This window comes from Micromys minutus, assembly GCF_963924665.1.
Source record: "Micromys minutus genome assembly, chromosome: X".
In the NCBI taxonomy this organism is placed as follows: Eukaryota; Metazoa; Chordata; class Mammalia; order Rodentia; family Muridae; genus Micromys; species Micromys minutus.
The window spans coordinates 30,425,962-30,447,378 of NC_137970.1; the positions used below are offsets into that span (position 1 = coordinate 30,425,962).

Here is a 21,417-nt window from a genome sequence, read left to right on the forward strand (position 1 = left end):
CTGCCTCCTGAGTGCTGGGATTCCAGGTATGCATACCACCATACCCTGCTTTTAGCATACATTTTTTTGAGACATGGATGGTGCTCTGTGGTTCCAGAAAGTAACATTCATGCAAATACCAGTCAGATAGTGGAAAGGCAAAGAAGGTAGGGAAAGAGAAGAGAAAGAAGCAAGCCAGCAGGGAGTTTCCCTTTTCACTGTGTGAGAGCAATGGTTAATCACTATGGATGGTACAATGGTATGGGGCAGGAAAGCCTCCTATACTTCCTTTAGAGGGATGGAACCACTCATCTTCTCCCTGCAGTAAGGCATATAGCTTCTTGAAGGAAAAAATATATATAACATGATATATTTATATATTACTACATGTATATATTATCATATTCATATATTATATTATCATATATAACATATAACATGATATATAATACAATATATAATAAATAGTGTGTATGTGTGTGCTGTGGGTATATATATATATATATATATATATATATATATATATATATATATATATATATATATAACATGAAGAGGGAGGAGGGCAAGTCTTCTACCAGGCCACAGGTAATAAAGCACCAAATTAAAGTCATTCTTGTACTCATCCAAACAGACCCGTCCAATTGTTGAGAAGTACTTAAATACAAGAGACGAATAGAAAATGCTATACTGCCTACCACTTTGTTTCCTTGAGGGTAAAAGAGGGGAAATATGGACGCTGGAATGGTTCCTCAGCACTTAAATGTTTGTTTGCTGTTTTTGTAGAGGACTTGAGTTTGGATCCCAGCACTCATGTGGCCCACAACTTCCTATAACTCCAGCTTCAGGGGATCCAATGCCCCCTTCTGGCCTCCATAGACACTGCCCTCATGGGCATATAACCACATATAGATAGACATATGCATAACTACAAAAATAAACATAAATCTTAAAAGGAGGAACAATTTTTGCATCCTTGCTTATAATGCAAACATCATAGAAGCAAAGTCAATGTTAAGATAAATTGCCACATAAATTAAGATATATGAGTTCAAAAATTTAGCTACTAAAAGTACCAGCTTAGAAAAGCATTATGAAATTAAGTCCAAACAGGAAGATGTATATGTGTGTGCACATATCATGTATACATATCCAGAATTATATACTAAAAAATCCCCCAAAGAAATATCATTGCTGGGCTTGAGGGATGGCTCAGCAGGTAAGAGTCTTCCCTGAACAAGCATGACAACTTGAGTTTGGGTCTCCAGACCCCATGTAACATGAGTCTATAATTCTGTGGCAAGATGGGAGATAGAAACAGGAGAATTCTCAAAGCCCAGCAAATGTGGGATGTGCAGCATAGCTGCAAAGAACTACCCTGTCTCAAATGCAAGGTGCAGGGTGAGAGCAAACACCCAAGCTTGTCATCTGACCTACCAATAACCATCCCGCTCTGACAAAAAGAAATATATTTTTTAAAGAAAAATACCAAAATAAAATGATAGAGATTGTATTAAGAATCGTACGGGTGATGGATTGATGTTCTCCTGTTTGATAAGTTACTAATTTCTGCAATATAGCCATTATGTGTTTATAAATAAAAATTCTTTAAAGTTAGCTAACACTGCAGTCAGGAAAAAAAAAAAAAAACCAGTGTCTTAGACTTTCCCAGTCTCTCAGTAGATTAAGTCCTCCATACTCCTCCAGAGAGAGAGGACACTTATTGCTCCCCAAGACGCCAGACAGGCCGTCCACTGGGAAGAGCTCACTCACACCACACACGCGCGCGCGCGCACACACACACACACACACACACACACCACTAGCTTGTCCTGCCTTTAAGGAGCCCTGTCAGCAGGGACAAAGGGTGGATACCCTCCAAGCTTCCTCTCTCCAAGGGAGAGCATACATCTCCCCACAACCTTTTTGCACATGGCCAGCTTAAGTTTAGACCACAGAGATAAACAATATTTTCACTGGCTCCAAGACTGAGCAAAAGTGATAATGGTATCAGTTGAAAATCTGAGGCACATATGAATCCTCTGTGAGAGAGGGTTTAAAGGAAAAAAAAACAGGATGTGAGAGAGATCATCGGGATTGTTGGAAACAAATGGGTTGGGAAAATGGAAAAAGAAAGGGGTTTCAAGGGAGAGAGCTGAGTTATAGGAAGAACCCAGAGTAGAAAGCGTTGGTGATGGCACACATTTCTAATACTAGCACTTGGGAGACTGAGGCAGAAGTGCTGTAAGTTTGAGGCTAGCCTGGAATACAAAATGAGAGCCTGTCTCAAAAATGCAGGAAAGGGAGACGTGGAGAAATAAAGATGTGATTTGGGAAGAGAGGGATGTGGTATATGTACCAGATGGGAGGGGGAGGAAGGTGGGCAAGCTAGGTACAATAGAAGGGTGGAGAGGAAGAAGAAGGAATGAACATAAGTGAGGCAGGGGCTCAGGCTGTATGGGATGAAAAGGTTGGGTAGACAGTGGGGGTGGGGCTCGGGGACAGACAGGGTAACAGAGAGGAGATGAGAAGAGGAAGTAGATGTTTTTGAAAGTGGAGGACGACAAAATGTGAGGGTGCTGGACAACAGGAAGGGAGGAAGGGAGAGAGATGAGGGATAAGAAAGAGGTGGGGAGGGAACAGTGGGGGGGTGAGAAGGTAGGACAGAGGGAAAAGCAGCCAGCCAGAAGGAAGCTGGATGGGAGAGTCCCTTGGTCCCTTTCCCTGAGCTCAAATAGCCTCAGGGGTTAACCCAGCAGCCTATAGCTGGTTTTCACAATAGCTTCATCTCTTCCTCCATGTAAAAACCCACAGGTTCCCTAAAATGAACCAGACAATGTCACAACGGTGCTCTGTCCCCATGGAGTGCTGTCACCAACCCAGCCAAGTGACTTCAACTGCCTTTTAAGTGCCACCAACTAAAAACCAAAAACTGAACTCGGTTAAACAATACAGGCTCTCAAAGGAGAAACATGAAAATGCATACACACACATCTTGATGACCACATCTCCACACAGGAAACTCCACAATGCCTCTCATCAGTCACCCCTTTGTTAAGAGAAAAATAGGACAAATGGACACATGACACTTATTCTGGCTGTGCCTGTCCCAAGAGCGACCCAAAAGTGTCCCATCACACCAGGTAATACTTTTCAAGGCAGGACTTCAGAGCCATCAATGTGTCCTAGAACCTCTGGTAACTGTCATATGTTGGCCATCAAGTAGGCCTCATTAAACGTTTCCATGGGGATTACAACTAGGTACTGTCCTCCCTGGGCTGAAGAGCAACCACCCATGTGTAGGGATGGATGAATTCAGATTCCACTCCCATCCAGAGTTCACAAGCAAAAATTTGGAACTGAGAAGAACCCACGTGCGCACATGGAAGCTCACAGGTAAGCTCTGTGAACACATTGTATAAAGATAATGGGAACAAGAAGGACAGACAGCCACTGTACTGCTGCCTAACCTCAGTTCCAGGCTCTCCTTCAGCAGGCATCCTTGGGTTGCATGAGAGGACCATGAAACTGAGAATAAATATCCTGTTTCCTGGATCAGTGGGCTCTGGGTGTATACACACACACACACACACACACACACACAAACACACACGCACATACACATATACATACATCAAGACCAATGAAAAAACACTTCTTAACTCAGCCAAAAACTTAGAACTAGACCAGCTAAGAATTAGGATGAAGTGTTTCACCGTTTAGGAGCATGGACAAGTCCAATCTCCAGATTGTAACAGTATCTTAGATAAGTTTTCCAAACATCATACTGTCCTGCCAAATACGGTGAGGGAGCTAGGGATGCAGCTGACTAAAAGTGCTTGTGTAGCATATGCAGTGTCCTGGGCTGCATCCCTACCACGGCAAAGATAAATGAATGAATGGATGGATGGACTAAGACATAAATAAATTGTAAAACACATCCTCAGAGAGCAAAACCCTCAAATGAAGTAGAAATGTACTCATCATCCATCAATTGTGACATTAAGAAACTAGGGGGAAATGGAGATAACTATCTACCTCTATGTACGAAACCTCCTATGGGGAAAAAAAAACTCTAGAAACAAACTATCAACCATTTAGGAGAAGGGTCACAGCATATCTGGAAGGCATGAATGGAAAAGAGGGTCTTTCGTTGTTGTTTTGTTTTGTTTTCTTGAGTGTCTCACATACCCAGGCTCTCCTCAATCAAAGTTCATGCCATCAAACCTAAGAAAGGCCTTTAAATGTTTACATTACTTTGCTTTAGAATTCTGAATATTGTGGATGTGTAATCTGTTCAAAAATATACCATTAAACATAATGATAAGTTGGGCTAGAAAGATGGCTCAGCAGCTAAGAACTGTTCCTCGCTCCCAGTTTCTTAATTGGTAACAATTCTCACCCTCTCAACTCCACCCCCACGCCCAGGATTCTCCAAAAAATGACTTTTCTCTCATTGTTTTCTGATGGTCAAAAGTAGCTCAAACTCACCATCAATTAAACACCCCACCCAAACTGTCTTAGGTATCCAAATTAATTCATTGATGGGCTCTTTCTCGTTTGCCACCTGTTTTCCATCGAATAATGTGTTGAAGTCAACATAGTATCTGTGGTCCAAGTTACTCAGAAGGCTGGGGCAGGGCTATCTGTTGAGTCCTAGAGCTCCAAGACCAGCCAAGGTACCACAGTGACACCTCTCAAAGAACAGTAGTTTACTGCAAACAAAGGGATTAGGTAAGTGGTTTAAATATTTCATTTCAATCAAATTATAAAGGGTGATTTTTGTTTTGTTTTAATGACCAAGGTAGGAGAAAGGCAAACTTCATTTATGAATTCTTTCAAGTCAAATGAATTTCACTCAGAAGCTGGCATGTAAAATGTGTAGGCAGAGCAGCTCCAAAAACTATCTGGTGAAGACAATGAAGATCCATGAGGAAGGAGAGAAGACAGCAAATCAAGGAAGGTCTTTCCAAATCTTGTCTAAAACAAGGTCAAGCATCATAGTGTATCCCAGTGATTCCCAAGTAACTCATGCCAACTGCTTCAGGATGTAAAAACACATAAGAAAAGAACTAACTGGAATAATTAGATGGGACACCAAGCTAATTACAAGTGCACAGGGAGGTGGCAGGTAATGGATAAAACGGGTATAGCCTCAGAGGACCAGGCCTAGAATAGGGTTTCAAGTCTTCCAAGTCTAGAACAGTCCAGAGGGGGAAAAATCAGTAAAAACACAAGAGTTGGTGTTTACAGGCTATGATCAGTAAGGAGTTGAAGTTTAAGGAGATGATAATTTACAGTCTATACATACTGTTCTACAGTACTTAAAGATCTAAATGCACTATTAAAATGAGTGATTAATGAGCATCAAAATATGTATAGTATACAATCTAAGATGGTGGGGAAGTAGCAAGAGTAACTGCACTTCATCTTCCCTCTCTGTCTCCTCTACTTGGGGACAGTCTCCTAGGTTGTTCCACACTACTTTCCTGGCTACTGGAAGGAAAAATACAAGCAAAGGGCTTTGCTTGACAACTAAACCCTCAACAAACAGTACATGAGTTTTACTATTACAGTTTTTTTTTCCTCCTAAAGCTAAATGTGAGCACAGTTTATCAATGGGGTAAAGAGCACCAGCTATAATCTGCTTTGATTAAGTATCCCCTAATGAAAAGAACAAATCTGCCCAAAAGATATGTATCCACATAACTAAGGACCAAGTTGGAAAACACATGCTTTTCATGACCAGTGACCCTTTGCTATGGGAGAGAATTTAAGAGTAGAAACGGTTGAGCGCCATCAACCCTGGATGTGTGAAATCAAGGGATCAGTTCGGCATTGCAGTGTTTTCTCCCAGGATTCAGGTATTCTCAATAAATCCCAGGGACTCCCAAACAAGCAACTCATACTAACTGCTTCAGGATATAACAGTATAGCCAAATTCTGCCCTGGAATGACAGGAATGTATGTAGGAAAGTTATCTAGAGGGAAATCAAAATGAAGTGCCTCCCAGAGGAAACAAGGGCCAAAGCATTTTCAAAACAACTAACTCCTGCTTTCTTTTTCCTGTATTCCTTTAGAAATCTCAAGTAAGGTGGGTGCCTTTGGCTTTCAAACTTTCTCTAAGGTATCAAGCAGGCCCAGGAGCCCCTAGAAGACAGGCACTCTGAGCTTCCCTTTAGAAAAGCACTATGGAGAAATGACTTTAAAGCAGTTTTAAAGCTAGGCAGTGGTGATGGTTTCAGAGCATGGTGAATATGCTTTTATAGTACTGAATTGGAAACTTAAAATAGTAAATTGTCATATATATATATATATATATATATATATATATATATATATATATATATATATTGCAAAGTTTTAAATTAATCATGTAATATATCAAACACCAGGCAACTGCACGGTAGATATATCTTTCTCAAAACTGTCTTTTAAAACATACTGGAAAACAGGTGTTGTAGTATATTCATGTAATACCAGCACTTGGGAAGTGGAGGAGGAACTCAGACCAAATCTCAACGAAATAACAAGTTCCAGGCCAGCCTGAACTACATAATGAGACTTTGTCTTTTAAAATAAATGGGCTAGGGATGTAGATCAGTGCAAGATCCCTTGCCTAGCAATCCTAAAGCCTTGGGTTTAATCCTCAGTACCATAGAAGGAGGGAGGAAAGGAGGGAGAAAGGGAAGGAGGAAGGGAGGGAAGGAGGGGGGAGTGAGGGAAAGATGGATAAATGGATTGGTGGATGGACAGATGGACAGACAGACAAATAGACAGACACACATACAGACACATATATACCACTTTTGTTGGGAAGAATTACACCAAAAAGCACTAAAGTGGGAGCTTGCCATTTTTAGATAACCCAGTAGTTGGGCATAGCTGTTTCTTCCATATGAGAGTCAGGGGTTGCTGCCGGGGGAAGGGGGCATACACTATGCCTCTGTGAGCTTCGGCCTCATCAGCAAATGGAATAGGCCATGACAGAAAGGAATAGTCCAGCATTTCAATTCCAGAGACTGAGACTTGAGAACCAGAGCCAGGGAGAATTTTCTATCTTGAAACTTGTAGTTCTTCACTGAAGCTGTGAGTCGCATGAGGTGTTACTCTTTAGGCCTCCGGGAGCTTTTGCAAACAGACCTTGCTAACCTACTTTGCCCAGGGGTTTTTAAAGAATGAATCCCTACCCTCTCCTCCCCCCCTCCTCTCTTTGTCTCCCCCAACACCCCCTCCCAGCAGTCCAGAGTCTCAGGAATTGCAAGCAGTAACCACACTGGGTGAAAGGGTTACTCAGTCATTCATTAGCATATGACCATTGCTGTATGCCAGGCAATGAGCCAGGGCAGTGGAGCTGGGGGGGCCCAGTTGGAGATGACAGACTTCATACAAGATGTAGCATTGTGCAGTAATCTTTGGAGCAGTCTTCACAATATGAATGAGGGGTATGGCAGCTACATAATGGACCCCTCAAAATTCTCCATGAGCCTGAGACTCATTAAGTTAAGGTTCTTGAGAAGAGGATGGTGCCCTGATTCTAAAATGGGTGTAGTAAATAACAGTCTTTATACTGGAAAGGGGGAAGCAGAGGCAGGAAAAATGCAGTTATGAACCAAGCCAATACAAGAAGAAATAGAAACTGAACAAGATGAGAAGAAAAAATCCTCCAGAAAGAATGCAGCCCTGCCTCCACCTTGATAATTGACCCTATAAAACTCATTCTAAACCTTGGACCTGTTGTTTTAAGACATCAGCCTTGTGATAATCTGCTACAGCAGCAATAGGAAACTCATACAGAATAGGAAACTACAGAGCATTCAAGAGTAATATACACGCCCAAAGGAAGGTGCTATATGGGTAAAGACTCAGAAGATGCTCATGGTAAGAGAAGGTATGGAGTGCCTACCCAGCTTCAGATTCTCTAAGGCACTCAGATTGTAAAGCATTTGCTAGAGAGTAGGCAAAGGAGGTCTACTCCAGAGCTATACTTAGGGTTCAACTAGACACTGCAAGAAGCATAGTAGAGAAAACTGGGAGTAAGTACATAGAGTGTCTAAGAAGCAAGAAAAGGGGTTTCCAGACCCAAAAGGCAATTTAAGTTAATTCAAAGATTCTGAGGACTGTGATTGTGTGTTTTGGGAATAGGGGACACACTGTTTATGAGTTACCAGGGCATGAACAGATTCTAGAGCACCATCAGTGCAGGGCCAAAGAGAGTCATCCTCAAAGGTCAAAGCAGGTTCCACGTCAGAAGTATGGCAATGGGGAGAAGGTGTCTCAAAACTCAGCAGTGAAGACCAAAGATAAAAATAATATATGCAAAGTGGAACTTTAAGGTGGTGTCTGAGTGTTTCCCATTGTTGTAACCAAATACCCTTGAATGGGTAATTTATAAACAACAGAGGTTTACTTGGCTCACTCTCCTAAAGGTTGGTAAGACAAGAAGCTTATATACTAGACCATGTATCAGAACCAGAGCTGGCAAGAAGGTTCAACAGGTAAGGAGACTTGCTGTCAACCATGACCACCTTAGAGCTCCATCCCTGGTACCTACAAGATCGAAGGAGAGATCCAATTCTCACATTCTGCCTTCTAACTGACACAAGTACATCATGGTGTGTGTGCGAGTGTGCATGAAAAGTTAATTTTTTAATCTTCCTGGAGGATGTATTCAAATGCTGATTGCTAGACCCCCTGTCCAGAGTCTCTGCTTTTGTAGGTCTGCTGGAATACTACTGAAGGAGTTTGTTTCTCTAAGGCACTGTCCTCTGAAAACCATTGTCCTCTACCACTATAAGGATTCTGGTGTTGGCTGGTGCTGTTTCTCATGTTCTCAGTAGCCTGCTCTGTATTATTCTATATATTTCCTAGTATAGCTTTCTGGTTAGTCATTTTCTCAATAGGAAACAAAAATTCTAAGACTAAAGCTAGCTGATATTAAAGTACTAGTCATGGAACATACTCTACAAAGTCTTGCTTTCTCATCCACCACCTCTGGTGGGAACTGGCTGGGTGCTCATAGTTCAGGTACACCGTTGAAGATCCACAGTCCTCCAGAGTACTAGCATCAGGACAGGACAAGACACAAGCAAATCTACCCCGTAATCAGGTTTGAACATAGACGAAACATAAACCTTTGTCCAAACCACAAATGTGAGCAGACATCCTTCAGTCTTGCTAATGTGGATGCCTCCTGCTCTCTACTAACCCCAATTTGCCTGCCTCTAATTCTTCCCTATTCTAGAGAGCATTTGCTAAAATATTCCATCACAGAAGTAGTCCTGGCAGGATCCAACCCACGGCAATGTCTGGCTCCCTTAAACGCTCCCCAAACCACCTGACCCAGGTAAAAAAAAAAAAAAAAACCTCCAAAGTCAGCCTCTCTCGCACCCTCTTGCCCCATGGTCCTCGTGGTGTGCAAGGAGAAGAAAACTCGGCTTGTTGCATTCCAGGTGTCTTCCCAGGAAGGGTGGTTTGGTGGGAGGATGGTGATGAGTCACGCTCTCCTCAAAGACATTATCTTCACCAGCTCTCCGGCCTCCACCACATTCCCCTTCTCTTCTTTTACTTACTCCTACTTTTACTTACACACTGCAGCAACCCTTGCACTCAAAATCCTCCACTAGACTGAAAAGTTGAAGTGGGCAGGTCTAAACATAACACGCATTTGTTTCCAGGCACAAAGCTGGAGATCAGTACATGAGATGGATGGATAGATAAACAAATCTTTATCACTGCATGGTACATACTTTAAGAAACTAAGAACACAAGCATTATGGACGAGTATGAGTAGGGCAAAGGTAACTAGAAGTTTGGAACTGACCAAAGTCTCTGCAACCAGCAAGGTTTCACTCAATCCATGGGTTATGAAAAGTAAAGGAGAGAGCCCTTTCTTCTATGCTAACTCAAGACGTGTTTGTGAAAGGCATAGCACTGCATTCATTTTAGCTTTCTTTTAGCATAGTCTACCACCGACATGGCAATGCCCTAAGCTATACAAACTTCATTGTTACTCTGGAAATCCTTCAACAGAAGTCATTTGCTTGGCTTGCAAACCCTTCGCTACTCCCAGATTTGGGTCACAGGACTTGCACTGCTCTAATCATAAGAGGCTTTCCCGGTGTCTGGCAATGTAGGCCCCTCCCATCAACTCCATTGTGCTCGGCAAGAGACCACTGCACAAGTAGCCAACTTCTTTTCAGGGTTAGGGATTGTGTGACTTTCAGTTAGTGATTAAATGGTATGATTGGATTATGTTAGCCATCAGCAGAAAAATCATCATCAGGCCAAGCAAGCATATCAATTGACAAATAAAAGAAATCTTCTGAAAACTGGAAAGCTTTGGAGAAAGGAACTGTGTGTGTGTGTGTGTGTGTGTGTGTGTATGTGTGTGTGTGTGTGTGTGTGCTAGAGTGCCTTTGTGTGTGTCTTTGTGTGTGTGTCTCTTTGTGTATGTATGTCTGTGTCTGTGTGTAATATGTGTATGTGTGTCTTTGCGTGTGTCTGTGTATATGTATGTGGTGTTTTTGTGTGTTTCTGTGTGTGTAGTATGCAAAGAACCCTAGCACTACACTACCAAGTCTTGCTATTAGAAAACAAATAGAACCAACTATTAAATATCAGTGCTTCATTGCAAATATACCACTAAGGACTCTTTAGAAAACAGCAGGTAATTTTTGCCCACAAACTGCAAGCACCTTAAATCCCACTTAGGCACATTATAATGAATTAAATGGCATTCATTTTACTCTTGGTGCCTCTATAGAAAAACTCCTAAAATAAATAATAATTGATTGCTGCACCCCTACTTGCATAATGGCTACAATTTTAAAATGATACTGTAAATTGCAGACGCACTCTCTCTTCTTCTTAAGAGAGCCTAAAGAATGCAAACAGTTTAGATCACAATGATAAAGAGGTCCTCTGCTTCTTAAAGGAGACTCCATCCTCTTTCCATTGAGATCTACAAATCACAGCCTGCCTGTGCAGACCAGCAACTTCATTTTGTGTATAACTCTTTCAGGAATCCACCACAAAGGAAAAGTGATCCCAAAAACATTTCTTATCACCTCGGGAGAGAAACCAGTGAATTTCCAAAATGACCTATAGGGGTTTTAAAGCATTTTCTTTTGACAATGGAATAAGTCACCTTCGTCAAGGCAAAACAAGAGTATGAATTAAGTGTCATGTCCTCCATGGCATTTCATGCCATCCACCCATCCATTCAACATTGATTCTGAGTCTGATTTGCACCAGGCATGGAAGAAAACCATACAACACAATGCCGTCCCAATGGTCACTGAGCCTCGGGTAGAGGGGATAAATATTAAACACTAGAATATGTCATTCTGATGTGGGAAAAAAAGAAGTCATATGATAAAGGAACTCATTTAGACCTGGAGTACTATGATTATCAGAAAGGGGCACTGAGAAAAGTGCTATTTAAGCTGAGAGGCCACCCAGTCATTACCACTTTGACAAAGGGAAATTCATTTTGGTAAACAGTCACAAAAGGGATTTGAACTTCACTAATGAACAACTTCCTGGGTTGGAGCTCTCCTCCAGTGGCTTGCTGTGTATGTATGAACACCCTCTGACTCCTGCTTATTTCTTGCTGGCTGGTATAAGAGCCTATTTACCTGCATACAAAAAGTCTCACTTTATACTGCTTTATTATAATGTGCAGACTGCTATGCTTGGCCTAGAAACACCCCAAAATCATCTGCTGGAGGCATAAAAAGCAAAGACTAGCCATCAGCAAGGCTATTACCCAGGTAAACCAAACGTTTAATAGAGAGCAGACAATCACAAGTCCTTTTCTCAATAAAGTGCCAGCTCCTCTGGGCAGTAAGGTGGTTCCCTCATGGTCAGGTCTATAATAAAAGGAACCCAGAAGACCTAATGTCAGCTGCCTACATGGAAATTATGTTTGCTAGGTAAATCAAAAACTGGATCACCATTTCCAGCTCCTGGCCCTTCAGACTTAGAGGAGGATACAGGAAGTAGCCTTTGAGTAGACCAGAGAGGAGAGGGGTTCAGCGTTGAGGAAGATGAAAAGTGAGAGGTGGAGGCACAGGTAAGGAGTGTATGAAGAGCTCAAGACCCTGGGACAGCCAGCCATGCCCCCATGCCCCGTACTGGGGCGTTTCCAAACCTCCCACCACCAGCATCATCTGGCAGTACGGGGAATCTAACCCTCCCCCAAAGACCCCGACATTCAAGGTTCTTCTCAGGATGGCTCAGAGAGGCACCAAGAGCCCTGTACAGGGCCAGAGCCCACCAAATCCTGGTACCTGCGTCCGCAGCGCAAGGGGGGGGGTGCACTTGGGTGGGAGAATGGGAAAGAAGAAACTCTCCCCGCCCACCCGAAAAAGCCAACCACACCCCCTGAATCCCTCAACCCAAGCAGCCCCCGAGCCAGCCCCCGCGATTCTCCGCTCAGGCCCCCCTCGGGTTCCAGTCCGTGCCGCGCGCCAGCTCCGCAGGGACACTAAAGCAAGTGAGAGTGAATCGGGGTCCGCAAGGCGAGGGAGGGCTCTCTGCGCGTTGTCACTCTCCCGGCCCTGCTCCAGGGCGCCCTCCCGGGGTCCGCGGTCCCGGGATGGGCGCGCCGACCTACACACAGATGGGCTGAAGGTTCGAGCGGCCCCTGCACTCACCCATTGGCGCCAAGCTGAGCCGAGCCGCCGAAGCAGCGTGAAAGTTGGCGGAACCGGGTGTGGGGTTCTGGGCGCCGAGGTCGCGGCGCGGAGATCGGGGGCGCGAGCGTCGGGACGCGGCTGCTGCTGGGCCGGCTTCTTCCTCAGCGGCGGTGGTGGCAGCTCAGCGCCGCCCGCTACTGCTTAGGCTGCTGCTGCTGCCCTGGGGCGACTCCTGCTGCTGCTGCTGCTGCATCGCGGCCCCGCTGCACCCGGCTGCTCCGAGTTTCCTGCTCTCTGCGAGTGGAAATTGCGAAAAAAAAAAAAAAAAGAAAGAAAGAAAGAAAAAAAAAAAAAAAGCACCGCCCAGCCCAGTGCCCTGCAGCGGCGTCGGAGCCTGCTCTCCCCTCCTCCAGCCGCGGCGAGGCTCAGCGGCTCCGCCCGCCCGAGAGGCGCGGCCGCTAGGCGGGGGCGGGGCCGAGGGGCGGGGCCGGAGCAGTGTCCAGCCCGACTCCGGGACTCTTCCTCTGTCTGCGGTGCTTGGCCACCCCCTTCACCTCCCGCTCTGTCCGGGCTGGAGCTCTGCAGCGGGTTGCCCCCTATCCGCCTGTGTTCGGCTCACGCCCCGGGAAATGCCGCGAGACTCCTCGAGACTGGAGGAGATTTAGGGGGTCCGTTGGGGGTGGGGGCGTCGGAGTTGTGGGGCACGTGGAAAAGGTGGCCTGAAGGTGGAACCCCGGGGAAGGAGGGCTGGGGTAGGGGAAGCCCCCGGCTGGTGAAGAGCCGGACACTTGCTGGGTTATTAACAGGTGACACCCCCTTCTCCCGAAGGAAACACAGAATAGCAGGAAGAAGGCTGCTGGGGGGGGGTGCTGTGGGAGGAAGGGGCCTTTGGCTGTGGCTTTGGAGTACTGGCTGACCAGGCGCGAGTTTGTATTGTGGGAAGTACTGGGCTAGAGGTTCCCAAAGAGAAGGGCTTAGTCAGGCTGCTGAGCGGTCCGATGCTGGACACCGCCCCTCACAAGATTAGACCCTCCTTACACTGGCCCAGTGGTACCCAGACCAGGTGTGCGGCTCTGCTGCTTAGGAGTGTTTCTAGATCCAGAGACAAAGATTGGCTGGTCCTCCATCAGGCATCACTGTACTCTATTGACCCTGAAACCTGGATAGACAACAGTTTTAAGTGGACACTAAAATGAAGATAGAAATTCACAGGAATTCCTAGGCAACTCAGGAGCTCCTGTTTTTAGAGTCCATTCTCCACCACACCTTTCAGCCAAAGAGACTTGTCTGCAACCGCATTCCTTGAGCAGCCCGTTGTTTCCTTTCCACTTTCCACCATCTGCTGGTAGGAAGAGATAGTGAGCTAGGCTAGAGACAAAATAGGCAACAGGGAACTCGAGGCAAGTGAGGAATTAGATCATTGGCCCCTGCAAATGGAGGCTGGGGACTAGTGAACTCAAAGGTGACAAATAAAAGCTGACCCCATGCCCAGTGGAGACCTGTCTTGCATACCCGGTGAATAATAATGCAGCATCATTTGTACATTGCTCGAAGCCTAGGATTTCTCTAGAAATATAGTGGGGTGGGGGAAACTCAGTCCTAAAGCTGAGGCCAGGATGGTGATGACATTAATGAGTTTGGACTTAAAGGCTAGCCTGGGACACATAGCATGATCCTGATGCGTAAGACAGAGGAAAGAGGAGAGACTTTCAGTCAGGGCTTTAAAACCTAGAGTAGCAGCAGCATCCTTCTCTACATACTGTCCATGGGTGTCACAACAACCTAGACTACACAAGAAACAGAAGGCTCGTCCCTATAGCGGTCCTGCTTGTTACATGTCTTGATGCATCCATGGTCTAATTAAGAGAATGAAACCTTATAATTCTGCAGTTGACACTGAGGTTCAGAGCCTAACTTAACCTTCTGTTAGTAGAACATTCTCCTCTAAACTCAACAAGAACTGGCCTGAAATATGTCTCTTTCTGAAAGTGGCTGCCTTGGCTAAGCCCCAGATCATTAGACCATCCTAATTCTCTCTCAAAGACATTCAACTCCCACCACCCCCAAAATGGCTAGGCATGTGTATATGGAAATAGCTGAGCTAGATTTATGGTGACTTGGCACTTGGGATGCTAAAAATTTGTGGTTGCTGACCCGTGCATTCTCATAGCCATAAGTCAAAATGATGAAGAGTTTTGCTTTACCTTCCAGAGAACTAGGTTCAATTCCCAGCAACCTCATGCTGGTTCACAACCATCTGTAACTCCAGTTCCAGGGAATCTGATGCCCTATTTTGATCTCTGTGGTACTACACACAGGTAGTGCATATCCAGGTAAAAGACCCATACAAATAACAGTTTTTAAAGAAATAAAGTCATTGAACACTGTTGAAGAAATCTACCAGAATTATCTGGACATCACAAAGTCCCGTGCAGCCAATGCCACAACCAGCAAGGGACTGTAGAGAGAAAGAGCTTGCTTTCTCTGCTTAACATTAGTCTCAATCTTAACCTTTAAATTGAATTGCTTTGCCAACCTCACAAGGATAAAAGGTATTTCGAGTCTTGGTCTGTATTTTGTATCATCCAGAGAAGGATCTATGACAGCTACACTTATTTTATTGACTTTAGTAAGTATATAGCAAGCCAAAGGAAAAGAATTGATGGCCAGAGACAGCGGAACATCATCAAATCAGGTCCACACAACACCTATTTCTAGCAGAAACTGACTCAGGAAGCAGAGGGACTGGACTGGAGTCCCTAGCTTCTTCCCATAGCCCGTACTTTTATATCATGGGATAAACAATGGTGACCTCTGTTGGAAATGTTTCGCCTTCTGTTTCCAAGGACACAGTGCTTTTACTCTTGGGCTGTTTTCCTGTAGTCTCCTTCCTGACACAGAGTAAGGGGAAGCAGCCCAACCCTAGAAAGGGGGCCTCTGAGAACACTTTGAAACAAACATACTTGGTTCTGAAATGAGGGCAGGGGGCAACCCCAATTCCAGAGCCAGCTTCTCAGTGACCAACCAACCTCAAAGAGCATAGACCCGTTTTGCAAATACAGTGCTCATTACAGTCTTCCTCAAGGACGCTTTGTTTCTGTGGTGCTGGGGACTTGAATCCATTGAGAGCAAGTACCAGACAAGTGAGCTGCAACTCAGCCTAACTTCTCTTTCTTGATCTGAAGACCTACACCCTTATTCCACAGTCTGAATGGACTTCCTGAAATGACAAGCTCGACATTTTATCACAAAAAAAGACTGATAATAAGACTTCTGTTTTTCTTGAGGGGTGTCCTGTCTTTAATGCCTTAACCAAGTGTCGATACTATTCAAAACTTGAGGATTTTTCATCTTCATTTTCTCTAAATTACGAATGAACATTCCTTTCCCCACTTATTGTTCCGTTCTTCTGAATCACTCCTATTGTCCTTTCATTTCTCTTTGAGAAGCTGTTGCTGACCACCACAAGAAAAGTGAACGTCAAGATTCCAATCCAGCTGCTGACATGAATGCGAGTATAATTCCGCATCCTGCCTCCTTCCTACAAGTGGATATTTTAGACAGAATAGCTAATGCAGGATTTCAAACATAACCCAAATTATGTTAATTCATTTCATGAATATTTCTAGAGAAATACAATCGTATTTAATACCACATCTTTGTCCCACTGAACTCCCATTTCTACAAGAATAGATAATGGGTTTGGAAAATGAAAAGTATCTGACTTGTCACATTAAAATGGCATCACATGATTAAAAAGGCACCACTGTGTTGCTCGGTGGTAGAGCTTTTGGGATAATGATTGAAGGCACTTGAGCCTTTGCTCCTGCAGCACTTATAACCTGTCATACTTGCTCTCTCCGTGTGCTGAGGCTTGACATCTGTAATTTACATGTAATGAATGATACTTTGCTTTGATAACCTTTAATATCATCTTTACATTAATATAAATTGCATACTGAGTGCTTTACAAAAGACGGTCATTATATAGTACTTTTGGTGAGCTTTATGGCACACAAATCTCGCAGTGCCAGAAAGTAAAGACATGCTTAAGAAAAATAATGAAAGGTGTCCTACAGGCCAAAGCTGAAAAAGCTCAAATTACACATAAAATAAATTTGGGTGCTGGAGAGATGACTGTACTTAAGAAGGTTTGCCGTCTTTCCAGATGATCTAAGTTCAGTTCCTAGTACCTGTAACATGTGGCTCACAATCACCTCTAACTCTAGTTCCAGAGGATCTGGTGCCTTCTGGCCTCCTCGGACACTTGCATGCATATGGTACATATAAATACACTAGGGTACATACATATGATATATATATATATATACATATATATATACATAATATATATGTATGTGTATACACTGGGGTACAAACATATATACATAAATAAAAATAATGAAATCTTTATTTAAAAAAGAAAAGAAATCAACAAGAAGGTAGTTTGTCATCCTTACAGAGAGATTTTAATAAATGAAAAGAAATGAAGATGAGGTGGGGGTGGGAACAGCACCATTAGAATTCCTGGATAGGTCAGTCATTACATTTTACACCTTTGATCACAGCACTCTAAAGAGACTTAAGCAGAAGGAGCGTCACAGATTTGAGGCTGGCATAGGCAATATAGTAAGTTCCAGGTTAGCCTGAACTGAGGAGTGAGATCCTGTCTGAGAAACCAAGGAGGATACTTGACTTAGGTTGTTACTGCTGTGAAGAGACACCATGACCTAAGCAACTCTTCCAAGGATGACATTTAGTTGGAGCTGGCTTACAGGTTCAAAGGTTCAGTCCATTATCATCAAGGTATAGCAGCTTCCAAGTAGATGTGGGTCTGGAGGAGCTGGGAGTTCCACCTCTTGTGCCTAAGGCAGCTAGAAGACTCACTTCCAGGCAACTAGGAAAAAGGTCTTAAAGCCCATGCTCACAATGACACAATTCCCCTAAAAATGCCACACATTCTAATAGTGCCACTCCCTGAGCCAAACATATACAAACCATCACAGTGCTGGAGAGATGGTTCAGCAGCCAATAGCTTTTACTCTCTCAAAGGACCCAGGTTGAGCACCCAAATAGTGGCTCACAATCACCTGTAGTTAATTCCAGCTCTAGATGATCAATTGGCCTTTTTCTGGCCAATTCTGACTCTGCATGCAAGTGCTGCACAAATCCACATGCATGCACATAAATAAAATAGGAAACAAAAGAAGACTATAGTAATCGTTGGTACAAGCAGAGTCTAACTAAAAGTCCCAGATTAGTGGGTGAAACTTTAAGTATAAGCAGAGCATTTGTATACCCTCAAAGTAGTTGCTCCTTCATAAATGTCTTCAGACTTGCAGTGGGGGAAAACTAGTAACTTCCCAGTGGGGAATGGCAGCCAATAGTCATTTTATCAAGTGAGCAAGGTCTGCTATCCATGAAGTTAAGACATTCTTTTTTCCATTTGTCCTTTGCATCATGTGTGCACTGGGTTAGAGGTATTTATGTCAAGGTCAAAAGCAGTAGAGTGAACATTTTGCTGTATTGCATTGAGCAAGCTTGAGACTGACTTTGGAAGAAGCCACCTTCCCCTTCTCACCGACTATGAATCCTTTCCAACAAATCCCAGAGATCAGAGTTTACTCAATCTGCAGAAGGCAGAAACTATCCAATCAGAGCAGGTCTTTTATGGCATGGCTAAATCATAGTTTCCTTCAAAAGTTTCTCTAGCTAAGGAAGCACACACCTGTAAAACTGTGTACAGATGTTCTTGTTTTAATATTTAAAGAATGAAGGCCAGTGAGATGACTTTGTAAGGGAGGCCAGCAAATCTAATGACCTGTATTTGATCCCCAGGACCCACATGATGGAAGGGGAAATCCAACTCCCAAAAGTTATCCTCTATCTTATGTATGTGTTGTGACACATGTGCACATGCATTGCATGCTCACACACACACACACACACACACACACACTCAAAAATACAAATGTAATATAATTTCTAAAGAATAACCAAGCAATCAGCTTCAAAACTAATTAGTTATAGCAAATTTTTATCTCAAATGGACAAAAGAAGGCACTGGGGAGTTAGCTCAGTCAGTAGAGTAAACATGTAGATCTGTGTTTAATTCCCAGCAACCATATTAAAAAGAAAAACCTATGCATAGTGATGCATACTTATAATCCCAACACTGGCCAAGGGGAGATAAACACATCCCTGGGGCATGTTGGCCAGCCAGTCTAGCTTAATCACCAAGCACTAACTCTGAGTAAGAAATCTTGTCTCAAGAAACAAGGTGAGGTTTCCTGAGGAACAACACTCAAGATTGTTCTTTGACCTCCACATGCATGCTCACACTTATGCACAAATACCCTCCAACACACACACAAATAAAAGTGTGAAATGCACAGAAGAGGCAAAGTATAGAGGGGTACTTGCAACAGGGTCTCACTATGTAGCCCTGGCTGATCCAGAACTCACTATATGGATCAAGCTGGCCTTAATCTCACAGAGACCCACCTGCCTCCACTTCCCCTTGTGGGATCCTGTGGTTCTCAATCTTCCTGATGCTGCGAAACTTTTCTACAGTTCCTCATGTTGTGCTGACCCCAAACCATAAAATTAATTTTGTTGCAACTTCATAACTGTAATTTTGCTACTGGTATGAATCGTAATTAAATATTTGTGTTTTCTGCTATGTGGTTTTAGGCAACCTTTGTGAAAGGGTCATTTGACCCAAAACAGAAGTCACAACCCACATGTTTAGAACCACTAGATTAAAGGTTTGTGCACAAAACCCATGTAACAGGCCAATTACTTTAGGTGGGCACCACTAAATTGAGAAGAAGGAGCCTTATATCTTCATGATCAATAATGATTTATGAATAAAAACCGACCTGCACAAGTGGGTTCTCCCTCCTTTCCCCGAACTTTACCAGTTAAGTTCGGGGGCCCCACTGCAGGCCATGTTACACCTGAGCTGGCTCTCCAGGCTGTACAGAGTGTTGTGTTCTAAGGTTCCAGACAGAGGGAAGGGATAACATTAAGAATGCCCAGAGTCAACCTCAGTCCGAACAAGGGGTCGCAATGGAGGCAGGTTGGAGCCTTTGCTGTCGCCATGACCCACGGTAACCAGCAAGAGCTCACCCTCCAGAAGAACATGAAAAAGCAGAGTAACTGGGTTAAGGGAAAGCACCAAGGTGATGGGCTTTCTGCGGCCACCTGCAAGCAGAGGACTCAGAGATGATGCAGCAGAAGCAGAAAAAGGCAACGGAGAAGGAAAAACCCAAGTAGCTTTGTGCCTTCGTGTCCAACCCTCTTGCCCTATGCCTGTGTTCCTGGAGCCAGTCCCACCATGCTCCAGTTTCTTCCTGTAGTGCTCACAGGTCCCACACTGATTGCGTTCCCTTTGCCCTGATCTGCAGCAGGTTCTCTTTATGCTTCCTTCCCCACGGATAGCCTTCCTCCCTCTGGGCCACTCCTGGGGGTGACAGTTTTACCCTTTCCCAGTGGTTTTTATTCCTGTAAGGCACACCCCCAATTATTAAAGGTAGCTTTGTAATTAAAAAAAGAAAGTGCCCAGAGTCTGGGGGAGCAGATTGCCTTGTGTGGAAGGGGTGGGGGTGCAGCCAGATGTTGGGTCTAAGTGTTCTCTGTGCCAGCCGATTGTGAACAAGAGTCTCCAGGCAATGGGTGACAATAGAAGTCTTCAGGCACCTACTTGGCAACGGTAGACTGCTACAGAGGAGAAACGCCTTGGGAAAAGTGAGAAGGCAGAAAGAGGCCACAGTAAGTAAAGGTCAGCATTGTGAACAAGAGGAGTGGCTTTTTGAGAGCCCTTTTAAGATGGGCTCTCATTATCACATGACACCTGGGCTGTCTCAGAACTTGCTATGTTCACTAGGCAGTCCTCCAACTCGGTTGACTTGAGAAGCTCCTCGATGTATAGTTCTGGTTGTCCTGGAACTCACTTCATAGACCAGGCTGGTTTCAGAGATCCTCTTGCCTCTGCCTACCTGAGTGCTGGGATTAAAAGAATGAGTTTGGAGGATTCTGTTTTAAGATGTATTAATATTTACTTTATGTGTGTGAATATTTCACCTACATGTATGCATGTGCACTGTGTACATGATACTTAACGTCTGTGGAGGTCAAAAGAAGGCTCTGGATCCTCTAGTACTGGAGTTATAGACTGTTGTGAGCTGCTATGTGGGTGCTTGGAGTGGAACCTAAGTTCTCCAGAAGAGTAGCTAGTGCTCTTAACCACTAAGTCATCTCTCCAGCCCCAAGACTAAACATTCTGTTGGTTGGCTTGGAATCTGGGTGGATGAGTTGCTCAACCAACTGGGGGCAAAAGTTTCTGTTGGATGGGGATGAAGGCAAGATAATACACTCATATTTGAATCTTCTTAAAAGAGAACGAAACATTGGTTCACTTTATGTTTATGATCCTGGAAAGTAGGATAGTAACCAACAGAATCCAGGCACAAAAACTCGTTTATTGTGTGACTCCATCTCCAGAACAGGAAAATGCATAGAGACAGAAAGTAGGTTAGTGATCCCTATTGGCTGATGGAGTTAGAGAGAGCAGGCTAACAGATACAGGGTTTTGTTTTTAGAGTGACAAAATGTTCTAAAGTTAACTGTTCGGATGGTTGCACAACTGTGAAAATACTAAAATGGGTGAATTGTACACTTTAAATAGACATTTGTGCAACATGTGAATTATTTCTCAGAAGCAAAAATATATGTAATAGTCATTGTAAAATGTCAGTGTGGGACTCATGGAAAAGTTCTAGAACTGGATTGTAGT

General features: G+C 43.9%; 1 protein-coding gene and 1 pseudogene across 3 annotated transcripts in view; one reads left to right on the plus strand and one right to left on the minus strand.

Moving 5' to 3' along the window:
• Positions 1-12,875, minus strand: part of SH3KBP1 (SH3 domain containing kinase binding protein 1) — a 338,970-nt gene extending 326,095 nt beyond the window's left edge. For both annotated transcript variants that reach the window (XM_080909667.1, XM_080909666.1), the window contains exon 1: positions 12,639-12,875. In XM_080909667.1, coding sequence (XP_080765793.1) covers positions 12,639-12,642 — 4 coding nt within the window. In that variant the 5' untranslated portion in view covers positions 12,643-12,875. The remainder of the gene's footprint in view (positions 1-12,638) is intronic.
• Positions 12,876-19,722: 6,847 nt separating this feature from the next.
• Positions 19,723-20,095, plus strand: LOC308414511 (annotated as a pseudogene). Its single transcript has one exon. The product of its transcript is annotated as an uncharacterized misc_RNA (transcript).
• The last annotated feature ends 1,322 nt before the right edge of the window (positions 20,096-21,417 follow it).